The sequence below is a fragment of the Meles meles genome, chromosome 18 (assembly GCF_922984935.1).
Source record: "Meles meles chromosome 18, mMelMel3.1 paternal haplotype, whole genome shotgun sequence".
NCBI lineage: Eukaryota > Metazoa > Chordata > Mammalia > Carnivora > Mustelidae > Meles > Meles meles.
In genome coordinates this window covers 53,275,050-53,294,615 of record NC_060083.1, presented here as the reverse complement: position 1 = coordinate 53,294,615, position 19,566 = coordinate 53,275,050, and the positions used below count along the sequence as shown (strand labels likewise).

Genomic DNA, 19,566 nt, shown 5'->3' with positions numbered 1-19,566 from the left:
AGTCAATGCAAAGGGCTTAAAGGATCCAAAGAAGGGTAAAGTGGCAAACACAGGACACATAGCACAGCTGGTACAATCTAGAGAGTCAGAGAATTCTTCCTGGGGAAGCAATGCTTAAACAGAATCCTGAAGAATGAGTTAGAATTAATTAGCAAGAGAGTAGGGCAGAAGGTAAGTATGTTCTATGGAAAGAAGCGAAGGCATTGAAGGAGGAGAGACCAGGAGGCATTAACGAAGCCGTGATTTAACTGGAAAGAAGTGCACAATGGGATGACCCCAAGAGCTCAGTCAGGAACATACCCTTTAGAGCCCTGCACTGTCCTGGATGAAACTTCAGTGAAAGTAGAGAAAGCTGCCCTCATGTGTTGTGTTCTTGGGATCATGGGAAAGACTTCTGTCTACAAAAGCACTCTTCGTAACATAACAAAAGAGAGGGAGAGAGAGAATAAAACTTCTGAATTTCCAATAATAAAAAAGTGCTTTTCCATTAATTGAGCAACACTTAGAATTCTCAACTGAAAATTCATTCCTTTGCTTAAAACATTTCCTTCCTAAGATGTAAGCAGACCTACAAAGTGAGCTACATTAACCTAGATCTGTCATACATTGTTTAGGAGGAATGAGTTACTTCCTGAAGGCATTAATTGATGAAGAAAGAATAACATTATGGGACTCATTATTTTCATGGGCAAGTCACTGCCGGGGTAGGGAAGGGCCCAGAAAATGTTCTTGAGGGACGTTTAGGACAAATACAGTCAATCCCTGTTATTTTTCACAATGCAGGCTCCTCTCTCTGTTCTGCTTTCAGTAGACTTGAGGCAAACCCTAAACCTAAACATTAAAGGAAAAAATCGGAAAAGAGGAACAGACATAGGTTACCTGTTCACTGAGAGATAGCGTTGAGTGGAGGTCCACTTTCTTTTCTGCAGGGAATGGCTTGTCGCCAATGCCCACAGGGAAATCATACTAAATGAAGGAAAAATGCAATATGTGGAATTCCATATTACTGAAATGCAAATCATAAAGTGATGAACTTGCCTTTAGCTGGTTTTCTTTTTGTCTTTGCAGAGAGCTTACGAGCACCAACCAAAATACCCAGACCACAAATATGACCCGAGTGGAGTTGATCTTCTAGTATGCCTAATAGTAAGATGGACTTTCTATCTTTCCACCTATTTTTTTTTTTTTGGAGGGGGGTAGTTAGCATTTGCTATCATAACTATTTGGTTTGTCTAATGTGTGCCAACTCTGAAAGTGTTTTTAATATAGTCTCAGAATAAGACTCAGAATAAGACCATTCAGACATGATTCCAAATCACGAGTTATTTTTTATGTGCCTGTGTGGACTGTGTAGGTCCAGAATGTATTATCAAATTAATTTTTCACATATATTTATCCCCACCTCCAAATTTGAGAGACCTTGTAAGAAATACAGGTGCAATATAACTGAAATCCTTTGAATTAGAAATAAAAAGGGCAGAGTTGAATAATAAAAATGAAGGGGGAAAATGATTATATTGGTGTATTTAAGCTGAAAAAAGCTACTGTCTCTGAATACAATGTGTCACTACTTTTCTAGGCATAGGAGCAAATATGGACAGAAGTGCCTGCTCCTATGGCATTTACATCGTGGTGGAAGGAGACAGATAATATATATGGTGTTGGATGGTCAGTCAGGAAAAGCCTGATTGAGAAGCAAAGTTCTGAGGGGGTCAAGGAGGCAACCTACAGGGATCGCTTGGGAAAGAACATTCTAGTAGGAAGGCACGGTGATGCTGGCTTGTTCCAGGGTCAGCCAGGAGGCCAGGGTGATTGTGGCCAAATGCCCAAGGGGAGAGTAGCACAAGAGAAGGTCATGGAAGTCACAGGATGAAGTACAGGGTGGATGGTAAGGGCTACACAGAGCAGTCTAGGTCACTATAAAGACTTTAAATTTTCTTTGAGTAACCGAGGAATCACTGGAGGGTTTTAAGCAAAACAATATGATCAGACTTATTTTTTTAAAAGAGTACTTCTAGTGACTGGGTTGAGAATAGATGTTTGGGGCACAGGGAGAGGAGGGAGGAGGCTAGGTAACAAGGTGTTACACTAATGGGAAATTATGCTGGCCTGGACCTGGGCGGGAGCAGCACAGGCAGGGGCGAGAAGTTGGGTTCTGGGTAATTTTGAAGGTAGAGCAGATAGAATTGGTTGACAGACAGGATGTGGATTGTGAGAAGAAAAGAGGCAGGTGCCACCAAGCTGGATTTTCCCCCTGATTTGTAAAAGTGGTTGTCATATGTGTTTCACCTGAAGACGAACGCCACAGACTTAATTCAGATGTTTAAGTAATATTTGTGAACTTGTGCCTATATATAACTGTTTTTATTTGTTCCTAGCCTTACCTGCAGGCTTTGTTATTTGTTTTTACCCTAAGATGCATGGAAACAAAATGTGGAAAGAAAATAATGCGAAAGGATCCCGTTTTCAGGTTGGGATAAAACTCAATTTCGAACTTAATGTCATATTTTAACGTTCCTCTGTAGTGGGCCACACTACCGACCTGTTAATGTGGACTGATATTTGCAACGTAAGCAGGAAGCCGGTTTTCACGATGTCCATGGATTGCTGGCTGATTGCCTGGTAATAGGACTCTCAGTCAGAGATCTGCCACTAATCAGCGGAGGGAGTTCCTCAGAGGAACTCTGGGAGTTCCTCAGAAATTTGATGAGTACTCAGATATGCCATTTTTTCATCTGAGATAATCACACGTCCTTGAAAAGAGGAGATGGGATGGAAGTGGTTGAGCAACCTACCGTAGGTCAGAGCGTTCCTTAAGATGGACATTGAACAGGGGCACCCGGGTGGCTCAGTGGGTTAAGCCTCTGCCTTCAGCTCAGGGCATGATCTCAGAGTCCTGGGATCGAGTCCCGCATTGGGCTCCCTGCTGAGCGGGGAGCCCGCTTCCTCCTCTCCCTCTGCTCCTTCCCCTGCTTGTGCTCTCTGTCCTTCTCTCACTCTCTGTCAAATAAATAAATTCTTAAAAAAAAAAGATGGACATCGTACAGGGGCTCTAGGAAAGGTGACCAGGGAAAGATACTGAGGGCAAATGTCCGTGTGACTCAGACGGGCTCAGAGTCAACAGAGTCAATGTAGGTGACCTGATTTTTAAAGAAGCAGCAGTCGTTACCAGCACATTGGCAAGGGTCAAAGATTCTAACTGGAAGAATGACAGCAATGAGAAAGGGATTCTGGCAACTGGAATGGGAATTCTTGGTTAAAGCAGAAGCAGTATTCACAGGGCCACGACCATCACCAGAGTATTGAGAGAAAGGATGGCAAAACCGCAGAGAAGCTGATTTGAGGGATGTCCTGACTAACGAGAAAACCCTATGTCCTACATTTCATTTCTCTACAGAATTTCCCCCCAAAGTAGAGGTGCTCGACCTAATCCCGAAGAACCTGTCGATGAGGATGAAGATGTTAAAGCAGAAAGGCAAAGAGCAGCAACTGCCCTGACCACTTCGCAGGCAGGCGAGGTAGAAAAGCAAGTGACGGGGCGTCTCGGGGCTCAGTGGTTGGGCGTCTGACATCAGGGCAGGTTATGGTCCCAGGGTCCTGGGATTGAGCCCCATACGGGGTTCCCTACTCAGCAGGGAATCTGCTTCTCCCTCTCCCTCTGCTCCTCCTCCCCCCTGCTTTCTTTCTCTCTCTCTCTCTAATAAATGAATAAAAAAAATTTTTTTAAAAAGATTTCTATTTATTCATTTGACAGAGAGATCACACAGAGAGGCAGGCAGAGAGAGATGGGGAAGCAGGCTCCCTGCTAAGCAGAGAGCCCGATGCAGGACTCGATCCCAGGACCCTGCGATCATGACCTGAGCCGAAGGCAGAGGCTTTAACCCACTAAGCCACACAGGTGCCCCATGAATAAAAAATCCTTAAAAAAGAAAGAAAGAAAGAAAAGCAAGTGACAGGTGGATGCTAATGGACCTACATTCAAGAACTATCAAGAAGAGAGGTCGATATGCTGGTTTCCATTTCGAACGTTGGGAGCTTGGTGTATATTATCATTGTTATTAAATATGTAGGTGTTTCTTAAGAGTATCCCGGAAGCTCAAAGGAGCACACAGAACATAATGGTTTTATTGTTCTTTAGAGGAAAATAGGCTTTGATAACTAGAGCCGTAATTTCAAAACCAAAAAATTTCATGAGTTGGAGAATTTGTGTGAGATTTGTTATAAAATGCTAAATAGGGATTTGGATTTGAAGGGTCATTCTTTTGTCTGACTTAGATGTTGTGATGTGTCCATGAGCCTAGACTCTCCTGGGAAGACAATGAGCCAGTTTCCCTGAAGCTATACTGTTTTATTTTATTTTTTTAAAAAATATTTTATTTACTTATTTATTTGCAAGAGAAAGAGAGAGTGCATACACAGGAGCAGAAGGTAGGGACAGAGGCACAGAGCGGAAACAGACTCTTCCTGAGCAGGAAGCCCAATGCAGGGCTCCATCCCGGGACCCTGCGATCATGACCTGAGCTGAAGGCAGACTCTTGACTGACTGAGCCACCCGGGCTCCCCTATATTGTTTTATTTTAGAAGATAGATTTAAGAGATTTAGAGATATTGTTGGCATCGATGAACGCAGGTTACATTTGAAACAAGCAATATAGATTACTGTCAGTTTAACATATACTCCGTTTGGGGGCACCTGGATGGCTCAGTCCTTTAAGTCTCTGACTCTTGATTTTTGTCTCAGGTCATAATCTTAGGGTCGTGGGATCAAGTCCTGTGTTGGGCTCCAGGCTCAGCAGGGAGTCTGCTCCAGATTCTCTCTCCCCCTCTCCCTCTGCCCCTCCAGGCCATGCTCTCTCTCTGTCTCAAAATCAATGCATATATCTTTTTTTAAACAATTAAAAAATGAAAATAAAATATACTTCATTTTATGACATAGAGTAAGAAAATTTACAATAATGAGAACACAGGAACGTAAAATCTCTGAAGGTGAAGAGGAAAAATCACACTGTCCTCTATTCCAGAAACCTGTCATAATTGCTAGCTGTCTGCACAAAGAGTACGCAGGTCAGAAGAAAAGTTGCTTCTCAAAGAGAAGGAAGAAAATAGCAGCAAGAAATATCTCCTTCTGTGTTAAAAAAGGTTCGGAAGAATCACTTAACCTTATTCACCATAATTTCAGAAATGCCCACTGAACATCTCTGGTATAGGTACCATTGTACTTGCTAAAGCATGCAGGCATGCATTCATTCATTCAACATGTATTTCTTGAGCATGCTAGGGACCTTTGGGTTCTGAAATAGAATCATGAAGGAAATAAGAAAGTCCCTGTTTTCATCGATTTTACATCCTGAGAGGGCTGAAAACCAAAAACAGCTTATCAAGAGAAGTGTCAGTTATCACAGAAGCAAGTTCTGTGTGGAGCATTCAATTGTGCGAAATGATGTGAGTGTTCACTTAGGGTTCGGGCAGAGAGAAGAGTGAGGGCAGGAACTCAGGGCTGGGGCTGCCTTTGGAATGAGCGAGGTATGAAGAGGCAGTGGACATAGGTACAGATGTAAGGGAGGAAGTCCAAGAGGGGAGCAGGGCCAGATTGGGTCCCACTTTGTGAAATACAGTGAAGGATTTTGATTTTTATACCAAATCAGTGGAATGCCACTGGAGGGTTTTAAGCTAGCTTTTTGTTACCGTTTAAATTTTGAAAAAATTAACACGTTGGCTATTGTTTGTAAATCTGGGTGGCAGACAAGAGGCTAAATTTATATTAGTTCAGATGAAAGACGGTGGTGGCTTGGACAGGTGAGGGAATTAGGGATGGAGAAAATGTCCCTGACTTCCCAAGTTTAGGAATCACTTAAACATGTACTCAGCACATCAGCCATCTACTACCAAAAAGAATCTGGCTCATTTTTCACTGCAAATGTAATCTGGAAAATAAAAGACTTATTGACATCAAATCTATAAGCTTTTCACTAATATTTCTTATAATTATAGGAGTTAGAGAACATGGTTTGGTAACCTGAATTACATATATGTTAAAAATCTCAAAACAGTACTGGGGGGGGTGTACATATCTCAAAAGGTTTGAATAAACAGGTTTAGAATAATTCATTTTCGAGACTGATAATCAGTGATTCTCTTTCAGGTGAAATTTTGGGATTGCTAGGACCTAACGGTGCTGGTAAAAGCTCATCTATTAGAATGATTTCTGGGATCACGAAGCCAACAGCTGGAGAGGTAGTAAGAAATGACACCATGATTTTCATTCCCAAAATAGACCTTTCATGATAAATGTAGGTTATATCTTTATGACTCTACTTTTAATAATTTAGTTTTCCATAATAAATGTGTGAATTTCTATAATGTGTATTGTTTTAGCTTTTTAATTTTTATGTAGTTATCTTTTTTTAAAAATATTTTATTTATTTGACAGAGAGAAATCACAACTAGGCAGAGAGGCAGGCAGAGAGAGAGGAGGAAGCAGGCTCCCTGCAGAGCAGAAAGCCCAATGCGGGGCTCGATCCCAGGACCCTGGGATCATGACCCGAGCTGAAGGCAGAGGCTTTAACCCACTGAGCCACCCAGGCTCCCCTATCTTTTTAATTAAACATTTTCTTATTGAAGTACAATTAGCCTACAGTGGTATATTACTTTTAGGTGTACAATATAATGATTTCAGTATTTCTGTCACTTGCAACAATGTAGATTATAAAGGGTATAATGCTAAGTGAAATAAGTCAGACAGAGTAAGACAAATACCATAAGATTTCACTGATATATTTCTTTGATGCTCAAAAAATTTAGGTATTTATTAGTTACATGTCAATTTCTTGAGTGTGAGATTGGAGAAAAGGCTACATGTGTTTCTAAAACCAGTTTACTTTCTTAGGTAGAACTGAAAGGATGTGGTTTGGTTTGGGATCATCAGGGAGACAACACGGTCAGCTTCCCGGGATACTGTCCTCAGGAGAACGTGCTCTGGCCCAGCCTGACAGTGAGGGAACATCTGGAGATCTTTGCCGCCATCAAAGGGCTGAGGAAAGGGGACGCTACCATTGCCATTTCACGGTAAAGAGAAGTCACGGGATTCTTTTGTGTCCAGAGCCAGGAAAGCTTGTCACGCTGATGGTGAATTCACTGATGAAGAATGGAGAGTAGAAATGATGTCTACACCTTGTCCGAGAGCATCAGCAGTAGAGCAGGGAGGAAGGGACAGGAGCTGTTTCCGGAATCCTCGATTGAGGGAATCTTTAAAAAAAAAAAATCGCATAAAATAATTGACAGTGTTCAACGAATGAATAACCACGATTAATGATCCACTTCAGTTCCAAATTCAAAATTCTAGCTATTCAACTTTTTATGAGATGAAAAATGTTTCCTGTTCCGAAACAAACTCTTTCTCTCTAGGACCATGAGTTTCGGAGTAGTAGTGCTTAGCTTCCTTCCAATGTGGGATTACAGTTTCCCAAGATCCTCTTTTGAATGGATATTCTCCTGTTTTCCATAGACTGGTGGATACTTTCCAACTGCACGGACAGCTAGATGTTCAGGCGCAGAAATTAATGGCAGGAGCCGCCAGAAAGGTATGTGGGATGCGGGATGGTATTCTGAAGGCTGCTGTGGTGGCAGCAAATAAGGCGCTTCTCTGCCTTTCAGTTGTGTTTTGTGCTGAGCGTCCTGGGAAATTCACCTATCCTGCTCCTGGATGAACCCTCAGCAGGCATGGACCCAGCAGGGCAGCAGCAAGTGTGGTGAGTACAGCACATGAGTGTAACCTCCTGTCAAAGTTGTGTTTTTAAACCGAGCTTGGATGGGGCACCCAGCCGACTCAATCCGTAGAGCAAGCAACTCTTGATCTCAAGGTTGTGAGTTCAAGCCCCATGTTGGGTGTTTAGCTCACTTTAAAAATTTTTTTCTAGACTAACTAAAACCCTGATCTTGGAAAAATCTAAATCCACTGATTTCTAATTTAGTGGAGATAATCCGTATCATTAAGAAAATAAATATTTCCTAAATAGATTCTCTTTTGTATATTTATGTGGTATTAATGTTAAAAAAAAAAAACCCTCTAAGTATTTTGTTGGAATTTTAGGTCTTGTAATTTGGAGTTAAATTTTTTAAATTATTGAGGTATATGTAACTGTTTCTTTTTTTAGAGGATATTAACTTACATATTTTCTCCATTTCCTTTTCTTCCTCCCTTTACCAAATCTGTCAAATTTGCTTATCCAGTTTTTCTTAGTTTTTAAATTGTTTTTACTTTCCTTTCTAGGATGTACCATTTGGATTAATAAAATCATCCAATCTAATTTCATATTTATGACTGTCCAATAGTTTGCCTATCTCTTTAAAGAATTTCATTGTGGAAATTTTATACAAATGTAAAGAGAATCATTTATGAACCCAGTATACCCATGACCTATTTCGACAGTTACCCATATAAGGCCTACCTTTTTTCATTATACTTCTATCCACTTCCTTTTCTCCACTCCTATCAGTTTGAAGAAACATTAGGCAGCCTTTCCTTTACTTATAAATACATCAATTAATTTATTCAAAAGATATAAGGATTTCTTTTTTAAAAACTTAGTCAGAATACCACTAACCTACCTAAAAATATTAAACACTTTTCTTTATCATTTATGTTATCGAAAAACCTAATCAGTATTCAAATTTCTGGTTTTTTAACTAGAAATATGATTCATTTTATCTATACAATTTCTCCTCCATTTCTTTTTTGTCTACCCTCTTTTTTAATGATATTTTTGGGCTCCGTTCAGGCAGGTGATCCAGGCAGCCATTAAAAATACAGAGAAAGGAGCGCTCCTGACCACCCATTACCTGGCCGAAGCTGAAGCCATATGTGACCGCATCGCTATCATGGTGTCTGGAAGGCTGAGGTGGGTGTCTTTCTGGAGGCTGTGCTTGACCCTCAAAATGAAATTCTCTGTGGAGAGGGAAAGATCGCCGTGAGCACCTGGAGTTCTTCCCATCAGTTTCTCAGCGATGTCTTTCCCCCTACATTTGAAATTTAAGAATGTAAAAAATTTAAGGGGCTGTATTTTTTCCGACATGTTTTCCTTCTTGCCCATAGGTGCATCGGCTCCATCCAACACCTAAAAGACAAACTCGGCAAGGATTACATTCTAGAACTGAGAGTGAAGGAAGCTGCCCAAGTCACCTGTGTTCATACCGAGATTCTGAAGCTTTTTCCACAGGTTGCACCGCAGGAAAGGTGAAGAAGCTTCTGATTATGGAGAAATGTGTTGGCTTTACCTACTCAGAGGTTTCTTTTCTGCTCTGTGAGGACTTCAGGGAGATTTGACTTCATAATAAAAGTTAGGGACCTCAAAAACTGATTTACTGACTCCTCCAGATTGTAAGAGATTGGGCACCCACCCAGGAAGCTATATCCTCCTGTCCCAAGGAAAGCTTGGAGACACCTTACATGGACCCCCGCAGCAATCCAAGGCTGGTCTCCAGCTCAGAGGAGGATGTAGAAAAATTGGGGGAAAGGAACTTCTCATGCCCAGAACCCTTCATGGGACCAGATTTGGACCCATGGTGCCCTCCAAAGACCTCCCTGAAAATATTTCAACGATGTAAATATTTACAATCTAAAAGATGTAACTCTTTAAGGTGAATTCCCCTCTTGGAAAAAACAGCCATCAAGATACTCAAATAATCTCCCTCTAATGAGTTTTCATGCCTCAAAATGGAGAATAGAAATGTGTGTGTGTGTGTGTGTGTGTGTGTGTGTGTGTGTGTGTGTGTGTTGGGGGAGGGGAGGCAAGGAGTGGAACTAGAATGGAATTTGGAATTCCTTGGAGGCATAAGCACACCAAAGAAACAAGTGGAATTTCCATGTTAGCACAGCATAAATATAACAGAATTATCAGAGACTATGCCAGGGAAAGCAGCTCAGTCCTGCTACCACACTCCTGGTGTCACGAAGTAAGTGGGAAGACCATGAGTGGCAAGCCTGAAAGAGCAGGTGCTGGGCTGAAGAGGGTCAGGCCTGGAGGTCTGGGCAGCTCTAGGGCCTCCTGGGGGCATCGCACTACGAGGGAATGAGCTGAGAATGGGCATGAGGTCATCCAGCTGAAAGTGGCACATGGAAGCAAGAGGCCACCGACCCCCTCCGGCTCCTCCCTTCCTCACAGGTTGGGGAAGTTTATGGTTAAAGCCTTTTGAACCTTTCCTATCTGGTCCTTCTCTCTTAACCCCACATGTCCCTTTCCTTAGCTTTCTGGTCACAAGGATGAAATATTAAGTGAATGAATTAATTGCAAACTAATTTAAGCTAAGCAAAGGGGATAGTCCAGAAGGTCTATGTCAACAACAACAACAAAAGGTTTGCATACACTGAGCATAAATGCAATTATGCTGGTTTATTTCTAGAAGAATAATCTCCAACGGCTAGCCACCAAAGACATTTTAAGAATTTTGCATAGGTTATTTTACTTACTTTTTATGTAAACTGTATATTTATTTGTATTACTTTTATTTTCATCAAAGGAAATTGATGTTAATATCAGCATTTATTTTGATGGCCATTTTCTCCCCCTTGAAACTCAAGGTCAGATATGACATTTTCATATCCCCAGGTACTTCTCCTTCTTGGTCTATAAACTACCTCTGGCGGATGTCTACCCTCTATCTCAGACCTTCCGCAAATTAGAGGCAGGTAAGTGTTACCATTGTAAAATAAAACTTTTGAAGAATCAGTTCAGCATCAGGTAATACTTTCATGGTAGGTAATTGTGTAATCCATTTAAAAAATGTGCAAATGCTTCACGGTTTTAAGAATTCTAAAGGTAGGTAATAGTGGGATTTAACCCCAACTGTGGTTAATCCAGTGCTCTGGAAAGAGGTTAATCTCTGTGGCAGGGACTGAAGCTAAAACACACAACTAAGCTTGGCTGGGTTTACTGTGAATTCATAACTTTAACCTGACAAAGCCCCTTGCATTGCCTGTGTGTGCACAACCCAATCACACCAAGTGTCCTAAATTATTCCGTACACACCCATCTCCTTCTTGCTTTTCTCTCTCGGTTGATGCCCTTGCTTTATATTTCACTAATAAAGTAAAAGCCACAGAAAACCTTCCACCCATGCATCCACTTCTCTGCGTCTGGGCTGCATGTTCTGCCTTCCCACTAAGTCCGTCCCCTCCATTGTGCATGGCTCCTCTTGCCATTCGAAACTGTCTACTTTCTCTCTTCATCATCATTTTTCTGCTTTCAGCTGGGGAAGTCCCAGCAGCAGACTGTCCTGGAGTAATTTCTTATACAGCCTAGTGGTGAAGAGCTGCAAGCTCAGCGTCAGCCTCTCTACCGGCTGGGAGGCACTGGGTGAAGCTATTGAAACCCTGCACATCTAGGTGATCTGTCTCTAAGTAGGGGGTAATATCAGTGCCCACTTGGACAGGGTCATTAGGAAAATTAAAGGAATTCATTTATAGAGTGTTTAGACTTGTGCCAGGTTCACTGTGTTTGAATATGAATCCCCAGTTTACTCCCTCCAGTCCAGACACCCTGACTTCTGGCTTGTCCTAAAGGCTACCAGACATGCATACTCCTGCCTTAGGACTTTGCACTCGCTGATCTTTCTTCTTGAAATCCTACTACTTCCAAATATCCAGCTTGTTCTCTCACTTCCTTCAAGTTTCTGCTCAATTCTTACCTTCTAACTATGGCCTACCCCAGCCATCCTGTTAAAAACAAGTGCCTGGCACTTCCTGTTTCCTCTGCTTGATTTATTTTTTCCTGGGTAGTAGCAATCATCATTTCCTTTATTTTATATTTAAGTCCTTATTTATTTAATGCCCATATTCCTGCCACTAAAATGCAGGGTTTATATACAAAGGCAGGGTTTTGTTTTCACTGCTACTCTGTCCCTGGTACCAAGCGTGGACTCACACAGAAGATCTCAGTGTATGAGTGGAGAACTGTGAATATGTGAATACGTACATCTGGTTTCCTGGCAGGGACGCCCAGCTTCCAGCTGGGTACGGCAGATAAACTGGCTGAAGCCAGTTACACAGAAGCATTGGGTCCTTTCATAGGGAAAGGAATGGTACTGAAATCTTCCTTGTGTGTAAGAATGTGTCAGTCAATTATGTAATTCCTCAAGGAACTTCTGTTTCCCAGGACACATATTCTATGTAACAAAATGTATCAAAATGTAATATGAGAAAATTCTCACATCAGAGTTCATTTAATTTGTATTTATATTAACTCTATGACTTTTGACATCTCCCTTCTTTCTCCAAGCGTTTGTTTATTCAGCTTTATATTCTATTCTAATTGTGTGTGTTTTTAATTTTGTATAACTTTGAAAAAATTCTTGGTAATAAGCATCTTGTAAGTATCTACTAGTAATCTTTTTTTCCCCCCAGTGAAACACAACTTTAACCTGGAAGAGTACAGCCTCTCTCAGTGCACATTGGAAAAGGTGGGTCAGCTTTTATGGTTTGTATCATTCCTACAAATTTCACATGAAAGTAATTATGCATATATTCTATTTATTTTAAGACAATAACCAACTTGTTCATTCCTTTTCTTTCTGCGTTGTCTCCTATTTAGGTATTCTTAGAGCTTTCTAAGGAGCAGGAGCTGGGAAATTTTGAAGAAGAAATTGATACAACCATGAGATTGGAACTCCTCTCTCCTTCGGAGGACTTTTAAGAGCTCAAGCCTGTTAATACTTTGTGTCATATAAGCTTATGTTCTATGTAATAATTGGCAGTATGTATAATTTTAAAAATCATTAACATCAATATCAGTGTATATTTTGTACATTTGGTTAAGAAATGAATACATGTCAGAATTATTCCTCCCCTTAAATTTAGGAATGATAGAAAATCTGTGATAAAGGCAATATAAAGTATTAATAAATTTACCTGAAGACCAGGTAGCAGGTATTGTGGAAATAAAACCACAAACTTGGGATTTTTTTTTGAAGTATAACTTTGAACATGGTGTATCACTTTGAAAAATGACACTTACTAAGAAATTCCCTAGCAGAGCCATACGAGGGATCTGTTCAACAGCCAGAAGCTATAGGATTGCAGCATGCATTTGGGAAGCTCATGTTTATAAGTTTGCTTTGACCACAAGTAAAACCTAAGAGTCTTCCTCTGAAGTCTTTTCAGAAACTGTTTTGAAATCCAGAGTGAGGAGTGCATTGGACTCACCCATGAACGAGCACGTGCATCGGATAAGCATTCAAACATACCTTGTGGAAATGAGGGACGTCTCAGCAACATTCGTTTAGTTTTCTACGATTTTGAATGCTACTGCATGACTGGGGGGAGTGCTGATTTCCCTCATCATCTCATCAGTAGTTTTCTGTGTACAGTTGACCTTTGCACAACACAGGGGTTAAGGGTGCCGAACCTTCTGTGCAGTCAGAAATCTGAGTATAACTTTCAAGTACCCCCCGAAACTTAACCACTAATAACCTACTGTTGACCAGAAGCCTTCCCCAAAATATAAATCGTCAATTAGCACAGTTTTAATGCTATATATATTATATGCTGTATTCTTATAATAAGTCAGCAAGAGAAAATATAATGTTATTTAAAAAATCATAAGGAAAAAATACATTTATTGTACTGTACGGTAAAAAACCCATATATAAGTGAACCTGTACAGCTAAAATCCATGTGGTTCAAGGGTCAACTGTATTTACTGCCATTTTTAAATCACTTCTTTCTTATGTATGTACATCATGTGTTTTTATATCTATACACACAGGCATAAATTATTTGTATTACTAAATTTTAAAAAATGTGTGTAAGTTTTATGTGTAATTTTATTTTTTCCCTTAAATAATAGCTTTTCATTTTAAATACCATGAGAAAATTTTTTGAAGACCAAGCAGTATTCTTTTTTTTTTTTTTTAAAGATTTTATTTATTTATTGACAGAGAGAGAGAGATCACAAGTAGGCAGAGAGGCAGGCAGAGAGAGAGGAGGAAGCAGGCTCCCTGCGGAGCAGAGAGCCCGATGCGGGGCTCGATCCCAGGACCCTGAGATCATGACCTGAGCCGAAGGCAGCAGCTTAATCCACTGAGCCACCCAGGCGCCCCTCCAAGCAGTATTCTTGATGCCCTTTTTTTTTTTGGTGATATATAACTTAAAACACATTGTTCTGCTCATTGAGGGATTTTTGTATAATGGAGAAAAACACAGAAATTGAATAAAATTGAATAAAAGATCACCACACTTCCTCCATACCAAAAAAAAAAAAAAAAAATCAGTTTCTTTTTTCTTCAGTATACTCTTTTACATAGGTGAAATCATTACAGTATATATAATTTCTGAACTATATATGCATATTTGCTGATATAACATTGAAATTGTTTTAATTTACTTTCAAACTTATGGTGAAGTTCCAGTGTTATATGTTTGTGTTTTATTTTGTGTTAATTATTTGTATTTTTTGCTGATTTATTTTTGTGTTTTAATCTTTTTCTTACCCATTTCTCACATAATTAAATATTTTACCTGCATATATTACATATCATAATTATCTCTAGAACATTATGATAAATAATCAATAGCTTACTATTTATTCATAATAATTTAGTGCCCTGTAAAAGCAAATTCATATCATAATGAGAGTTGGGTATAGGTTATTTCTAAAATTCAAGCAATAAATTCTCCTGTCTTGCTCAAATATATGAGATCACAACATACATAACCATTTCACATAGTAAGATGATGAAATCTTTGCCTATGTTCATTATAAGTTACTAATTTTCTTAACTGTTGTAGAATTATGTTTACAAAGTACTGAATAACCAATATCAGATGTATAAATATTTTACAAGATTAAGTTGGACATGATTTGCTAAATCCATCATAATATGGGCGCTTTTGAAAACTTGGGTCTCTATTAGGAATATATTCAAGAGAAGATAAATAGGTATGAAAAGGGAAGGAGATGAGAATAAAACTAAAGAAAGGATTTTTTCAAAAGAAAAAGTAGTTGTATCATCTCGAACTCTGTTGTAGACAGGTCCTGTGCTGGTTTTGTTCATTATTTTCCTACTATACCCCTTCCAAAAGCAACAAAAGATACAACGGTAGAAGAGAGAGGTCAGAGGATCTCTTCCCTTCTGTCCTCGTTTTAGTTCCAGATCTCAGACAGGAGATGTAGCCCTCCAGGCCTATAACTTCTGCCCTCCTCCAGTTACACACATCTGCTTCTGGCCCCTCTAACACTATTGACCCCCAGAATGTCCCACTCTTACCTCGTCCTTCTCACTCAGGCTCCAGCAAATCATCAGAATTATCATTTAAGTTGTTTGGTCCTAGTTTACGGCTCTGCTGGTTTCTGTGCCAAGTATGCTGCTGGTCTTGGCTGGGGTTCTTTTTATTCATTCGTGTAAAATGCATAAAATGATCTCTGCTCCCAGGTCCTTCGAATATTTGGTTTCGGACTCCAGTTCTTAACACAGAGCTCCTAAGACACTAAGGGTCTCTTGGGTGACAGAGTCACCTTTGTTCTAATGAGATGATGCTGGTGGGCTCCAGGATCGGCACTGGCCACCAGAAAAACCAAGCCATGATTAAAAGCTTGATACTTTCACCTCATCCTCATTCTCCAGAGGTGGGAGAAGCATTGTAAATTGAGCTGAGAGTCAATCATGTCTATCTGATGAAACCTCCAAAAAATTCCAAAAGTACTGGGTTCAGAGAGTTGACCAAGCTGGTGAACACATCAACGTGCTAGGAAGGTGGTGGGTGTGTCCCAATTCCAGGGTGACTGGAGCTCTATGCTTGGAACCCTTCCAGACCTTATCCTATGTATCTCTTCATTCAGCTGTTCATCTGAATCCTTTATCATATTTTTTATTATATTAGAAGCCAGTCAACATAAGTATGGGTTCCCTTGAGGTCTGTAAGCTGTTCTAACAAATTGTCACACCCAAAGTTGAGATCATGGGAGCCCCGTTTCTAGCTGGAAGGTTAGAAGTATAGAGTCGACGACATGGGGCTTAGTGATTGGCACCAGAAGCAGGGTCAGTCTTGTGAGACAGGGCGAGTAGCTGGTGGCATCTGATGCTGAATCCAGACCGATAGTGTCAGAACTAAACAAATTGTAGGACACCCAGCTGGTTTTGGAGAATTGTTTAGTATGGGAGGGGGGGGAACTCACACATTTGGTGGCCAGAAGTATGAGAACAAAGGAAAACACAAAGGGAAAAAAAATTTTTTTTTCCTAAACATTTGGTGTAAATGAAGTGGAATTTGCTAGAACAGTTCTGGCTCATGGAAACACATGCTTTGGGAACAGGAAGAATGAAGGACTGGGATGCAGGGATGAGGAGCTCTTGGTCCCTGGATGGCTACCTAGTCCCTCACAGTATAAAAATGCAGCTGCTTTTTGATCAGTTACTCAGAATAGAAGCTGCCAGTGGAATTAGAGATGAGAGTAGACCCAGCCCCTGAGGAGCTGGCTCTTTGGATATGTAAGGAAATGCGAAATAATAAGCATGCTAAATGCTCTCTCGGTCATTGTTATCCAGAATGGCTAAAATAAGAGAGAGTTCTGAGTTGGACCTTGATGCAGGAACAAGTTCAAACTTGGGTCAGTTTGAGCATTGGCCACTAGCCTCAAAGCTTCTCAGAAAGGGAAAAATTATGCCAGGAAGGTACCTCTAATCACCCTCTGATCACCAAAGAGATAGTGTGGTGGATGGAGGACAAAACCAAAACTAACAAACAAACAAACTACTAAAACCAGGGTGTAGAGCGTGAAGGAGATGTCTCATTTTATGGACCGAATTATCAGCTTCCCGAGGAATCTCTACCAAAATGGACTATGAGAGTAGCTAATCTGGGGTCTCTGTCTTTGCTTTTGAATGTTTCAGAGTGGAAGAGCCTTTCTGGGTTGCTGCTGGATCCGCATCCCACTACAGAACAATCACAGATGGTTATATGTGATCCAGACACACAGAACGTTATTCCTGAGGGATTCCTGCTGAGCTGGATAAAGCCACCTTAAGGGTATGCTCACCTGAAGAGGAGGACTGCCCAACTCCCATAATTGTCAAGTGGAGCACTTCAGATGAAGCAGCTGCTATGCTTTGCAGGCAAGCCGCAGGGGATTGGCTTTAGAAGAGCTAGGATATTCCCCCACTGAATATGCCGGTTACCAGGCTGTGGTAAATGCTGTGATTAAGGGGGTCCCTGTTAAATGGGTAACTTGTGTGACATCACTCTTGCAAAACTGAACAGTCTGGGAAGTTTTATCAGAGTTGCTTAGTTTCCCCATTTGGATCTTACTGATACTGAGGTCACCAAAGTAATTAAAAAGAAAATGGCAGGTGCCTGGGTGGCTCAGTGGCTTAAGCCTCTGCCTTCAGCTCAGGTCATGATCCCAGGGTCCCGGGATCGAGCCCTGCATCAGGCTCTCTGTTTGCTGGGGATCCTGCTTCCCCCCCTCTCTCTGCCTGCTTCTCTGCCTGCTTGTGATATCTGTCTGTCAAATAAATAAATAAAATCTTAAAAAAAAAAAAGAGAGAAAGAAAATGGTGGAGACAGAAAGGCGTCAAGGGACTCCACCCAGCAGAGAGGACATCTTTAGATGGTTATTGAAAAAGGGATGAATGTGGTAGACACGGATGGCGTTGAAACAAAGTACTGACGCAGCATTATGGAAGTGTGTATGGACCAGTGAGACTTCCCGTGGGTCCCCCAACACCAGAAGGCCCCAAGCAGGTTCTCTCCACTTACCCCACTTTGGAGGAATTTTAAAAAGCCAGAGGACAAAGGTTATGTGAGAAACACCACCCAGAATTGCCTGAGGTATAGATTAAGCAGATTAATCAAAGTAAATGTTGAGGGAGAGGCCAAGGTCTTCTGGCACAGCCTGGTAGGGACCCAAGGCCGTAAGCACAAGTGAGGATAATTTGTCCAGGGAGAGGATGGAGAGGAGGAGAAACTTTTTTTTTTTCCCCATTTTATTTATTTTTTTCAGCATAACAGTATTCATTGTTTTTGCACAACACCCAGTGCTCCATGCAAAACGTGCCCTCCCTATTACCCACCACCTGTTCCCCCAACCTCCCACCCCTGACCCTTCAAAACCCTCAGGTTGTTTTTCAGAGTCCATAGTCTCTTATGGTTCGCCGAGGAGGAGAAACTTTTGGGGGGATTCCTTAACACAGTAGTCAATGCACTGTGATTTGAAACCTGTTGGTGATATCTTAATGGCAGTTTAATTTAGATTATGGAAGAGATGAAGATCAAAATGTTGATGGGATTAAGGTGAAGTTTAGATGAAAACTGTGATTTTTGAGCAAACTTTATGTGAGTCAGTTGGTTTTCCTTTACCTGACTGTATTAATTGGGTGGATATTATGTCAGACTAGCAATTACTTCCCCTACCTAATATTGTAAATAGAAGACATGACTGTCTGCCCTCTGGCCAGTCTTAATTGGACAGGCTCAGATGGGGACCACTAGAATTTCTCAAGCCTACACAGGTAGTTAATTCAAAACAATGCAGGATACCTGGTGGGCAGAGAGATTACCTCTTTAATTAATGACACATTAGAAGCTGGAGTGCTGGTGGCAATGACTTCTCTGTAGGAGAGCTGCATGTGGTCTGTGCAAAAGTCTTCTAGCCCATGGAGAGTAAGAGTAGACCACTGAGGCTTAAATAATGCCTCATCACTGAATACATCAGCAGTTCCAGACACAGTTTAATCACCCACAAAAGACAACAGGTACCCAGTGATTTTTTTTTCCCCCAAACACGTTCTTCTGTATCTCGGTCTCAGAAGAGACCCAACCGTAAACCACTTTCATATGGAAAGGATCTCAGTTCACAGTTCCTGTGCGGTCACAGGTCATCTAAACTCACAGCTTACTGTCATAATTTGGTCAGAAAGAATTTGGACCTGATACAGGTCTCCAGGGTAATAATACGCCACATTGATGACATGGTAATACTGGAAATGAAGAGAAGGCTTGGGATGGATTTGAGTGCTGTGGTGACTCGTAGACCCAATCAAGACTAGTTAATGAATCCAGCAAAGTCCAAGGACCTGCCCTAATGATAACATCCTTAGGAATGGCCTGGGCAGGAACCCCCTGGGATATTTCTTGAGTGACTGTTTTTCCCTACTCCCAGGATCGAATGAGAAGCCCGGCATTTAGTTCCTTTATTTGGATGGGGAATGCATACTCTATATCTGGGAATATTGCTAGTTACTTGAAAGAAAGCCATATTTGAGTGGGGACCTAAAGGAAAGCATGACACATCTGAATGATAAAAAGTGATAGGTCTTGGGGCGCCTGGGTGTCTCCGTGGGTTAAAGCCTGTGCCTTCCGCTCAGGTCATGATGCCAGGGTCCTGGGATCGAGCCCCACATTGAGCTCTCTGCTCTGCAGGGAGCCTGCCTCCCCGTCTCTCTCTGCCTACTTGTGATCTCTGTCTATTAAATAAATAAAAATCTTAAAAAAAAAAAGTGATAGACCTCCCAAAGCCTTTGGACTCCTATGATTCCAGATCTCAAGTCTGTGGTTTGCTCTGAATCCTCAGTATCAGA

General features: G+C 41.0%; 1 protein-coding gene across 1 annotated transcript in view; it reads left to right on the top strand.

The window, feature by feature from the left end:
• Positions 1–13,885, top strand: part of ABCA6 (ATP binding cassette subfamily A member 6) — a 60,066-nt gene extending 46,181 nt beyond the window's left edge. Inside the window, exons 27-39 of the mRNA XM_045984737.1 lie at positions 1,069–1,146; positions 2,379–2,470; positions 3,398–3,518; positions 5,022–5,139; positions 6,143–6,234; positions 6,887–7,065; positions 7,505–7,580; positions 7,654–7,748; positions 8,778–8,897; positions 9,092–9,232; positions 10,605–10,684; positions 12,398–12,453; positions 12,585–13,885. Of these exons, the coding sequence (XP_045840693.1) occupies positions 1,069–1,146; positions 2,379–2,470; positions 3,398–3,518; positions 5,022–5,139; positions 6,143–6,234; positions 6,887–7,065; positions 7,505–7,580; positions 7,654–7,748; positions 8,778–8,897; positions 9,092–9,232; positions 10,605–10,684; positions 12,398–12,453; positions 12,585–12,686 (1,350 nt within the window). The 3' untranslated portion in view covers positions 12,687–13,885. The remainder of the gene's footprint in view (positions 1–1,068; positions 1,147–2,378; positions 2,471–3,397; positions 3,519–5,021; positions 5,140–6,142; positions 6,235–6,886; positions 7,066–7,504; positions 7,581–7,653; positions 7,749–8,777; positions 8,898–9,091; positions 9,233–10,604; positions 10,685–12,397; positions 12,454–12,584) is intronic.
• The last annotated feature ends 5,681 nt before the right edge of the window (positions 13,886–19,566 follow it).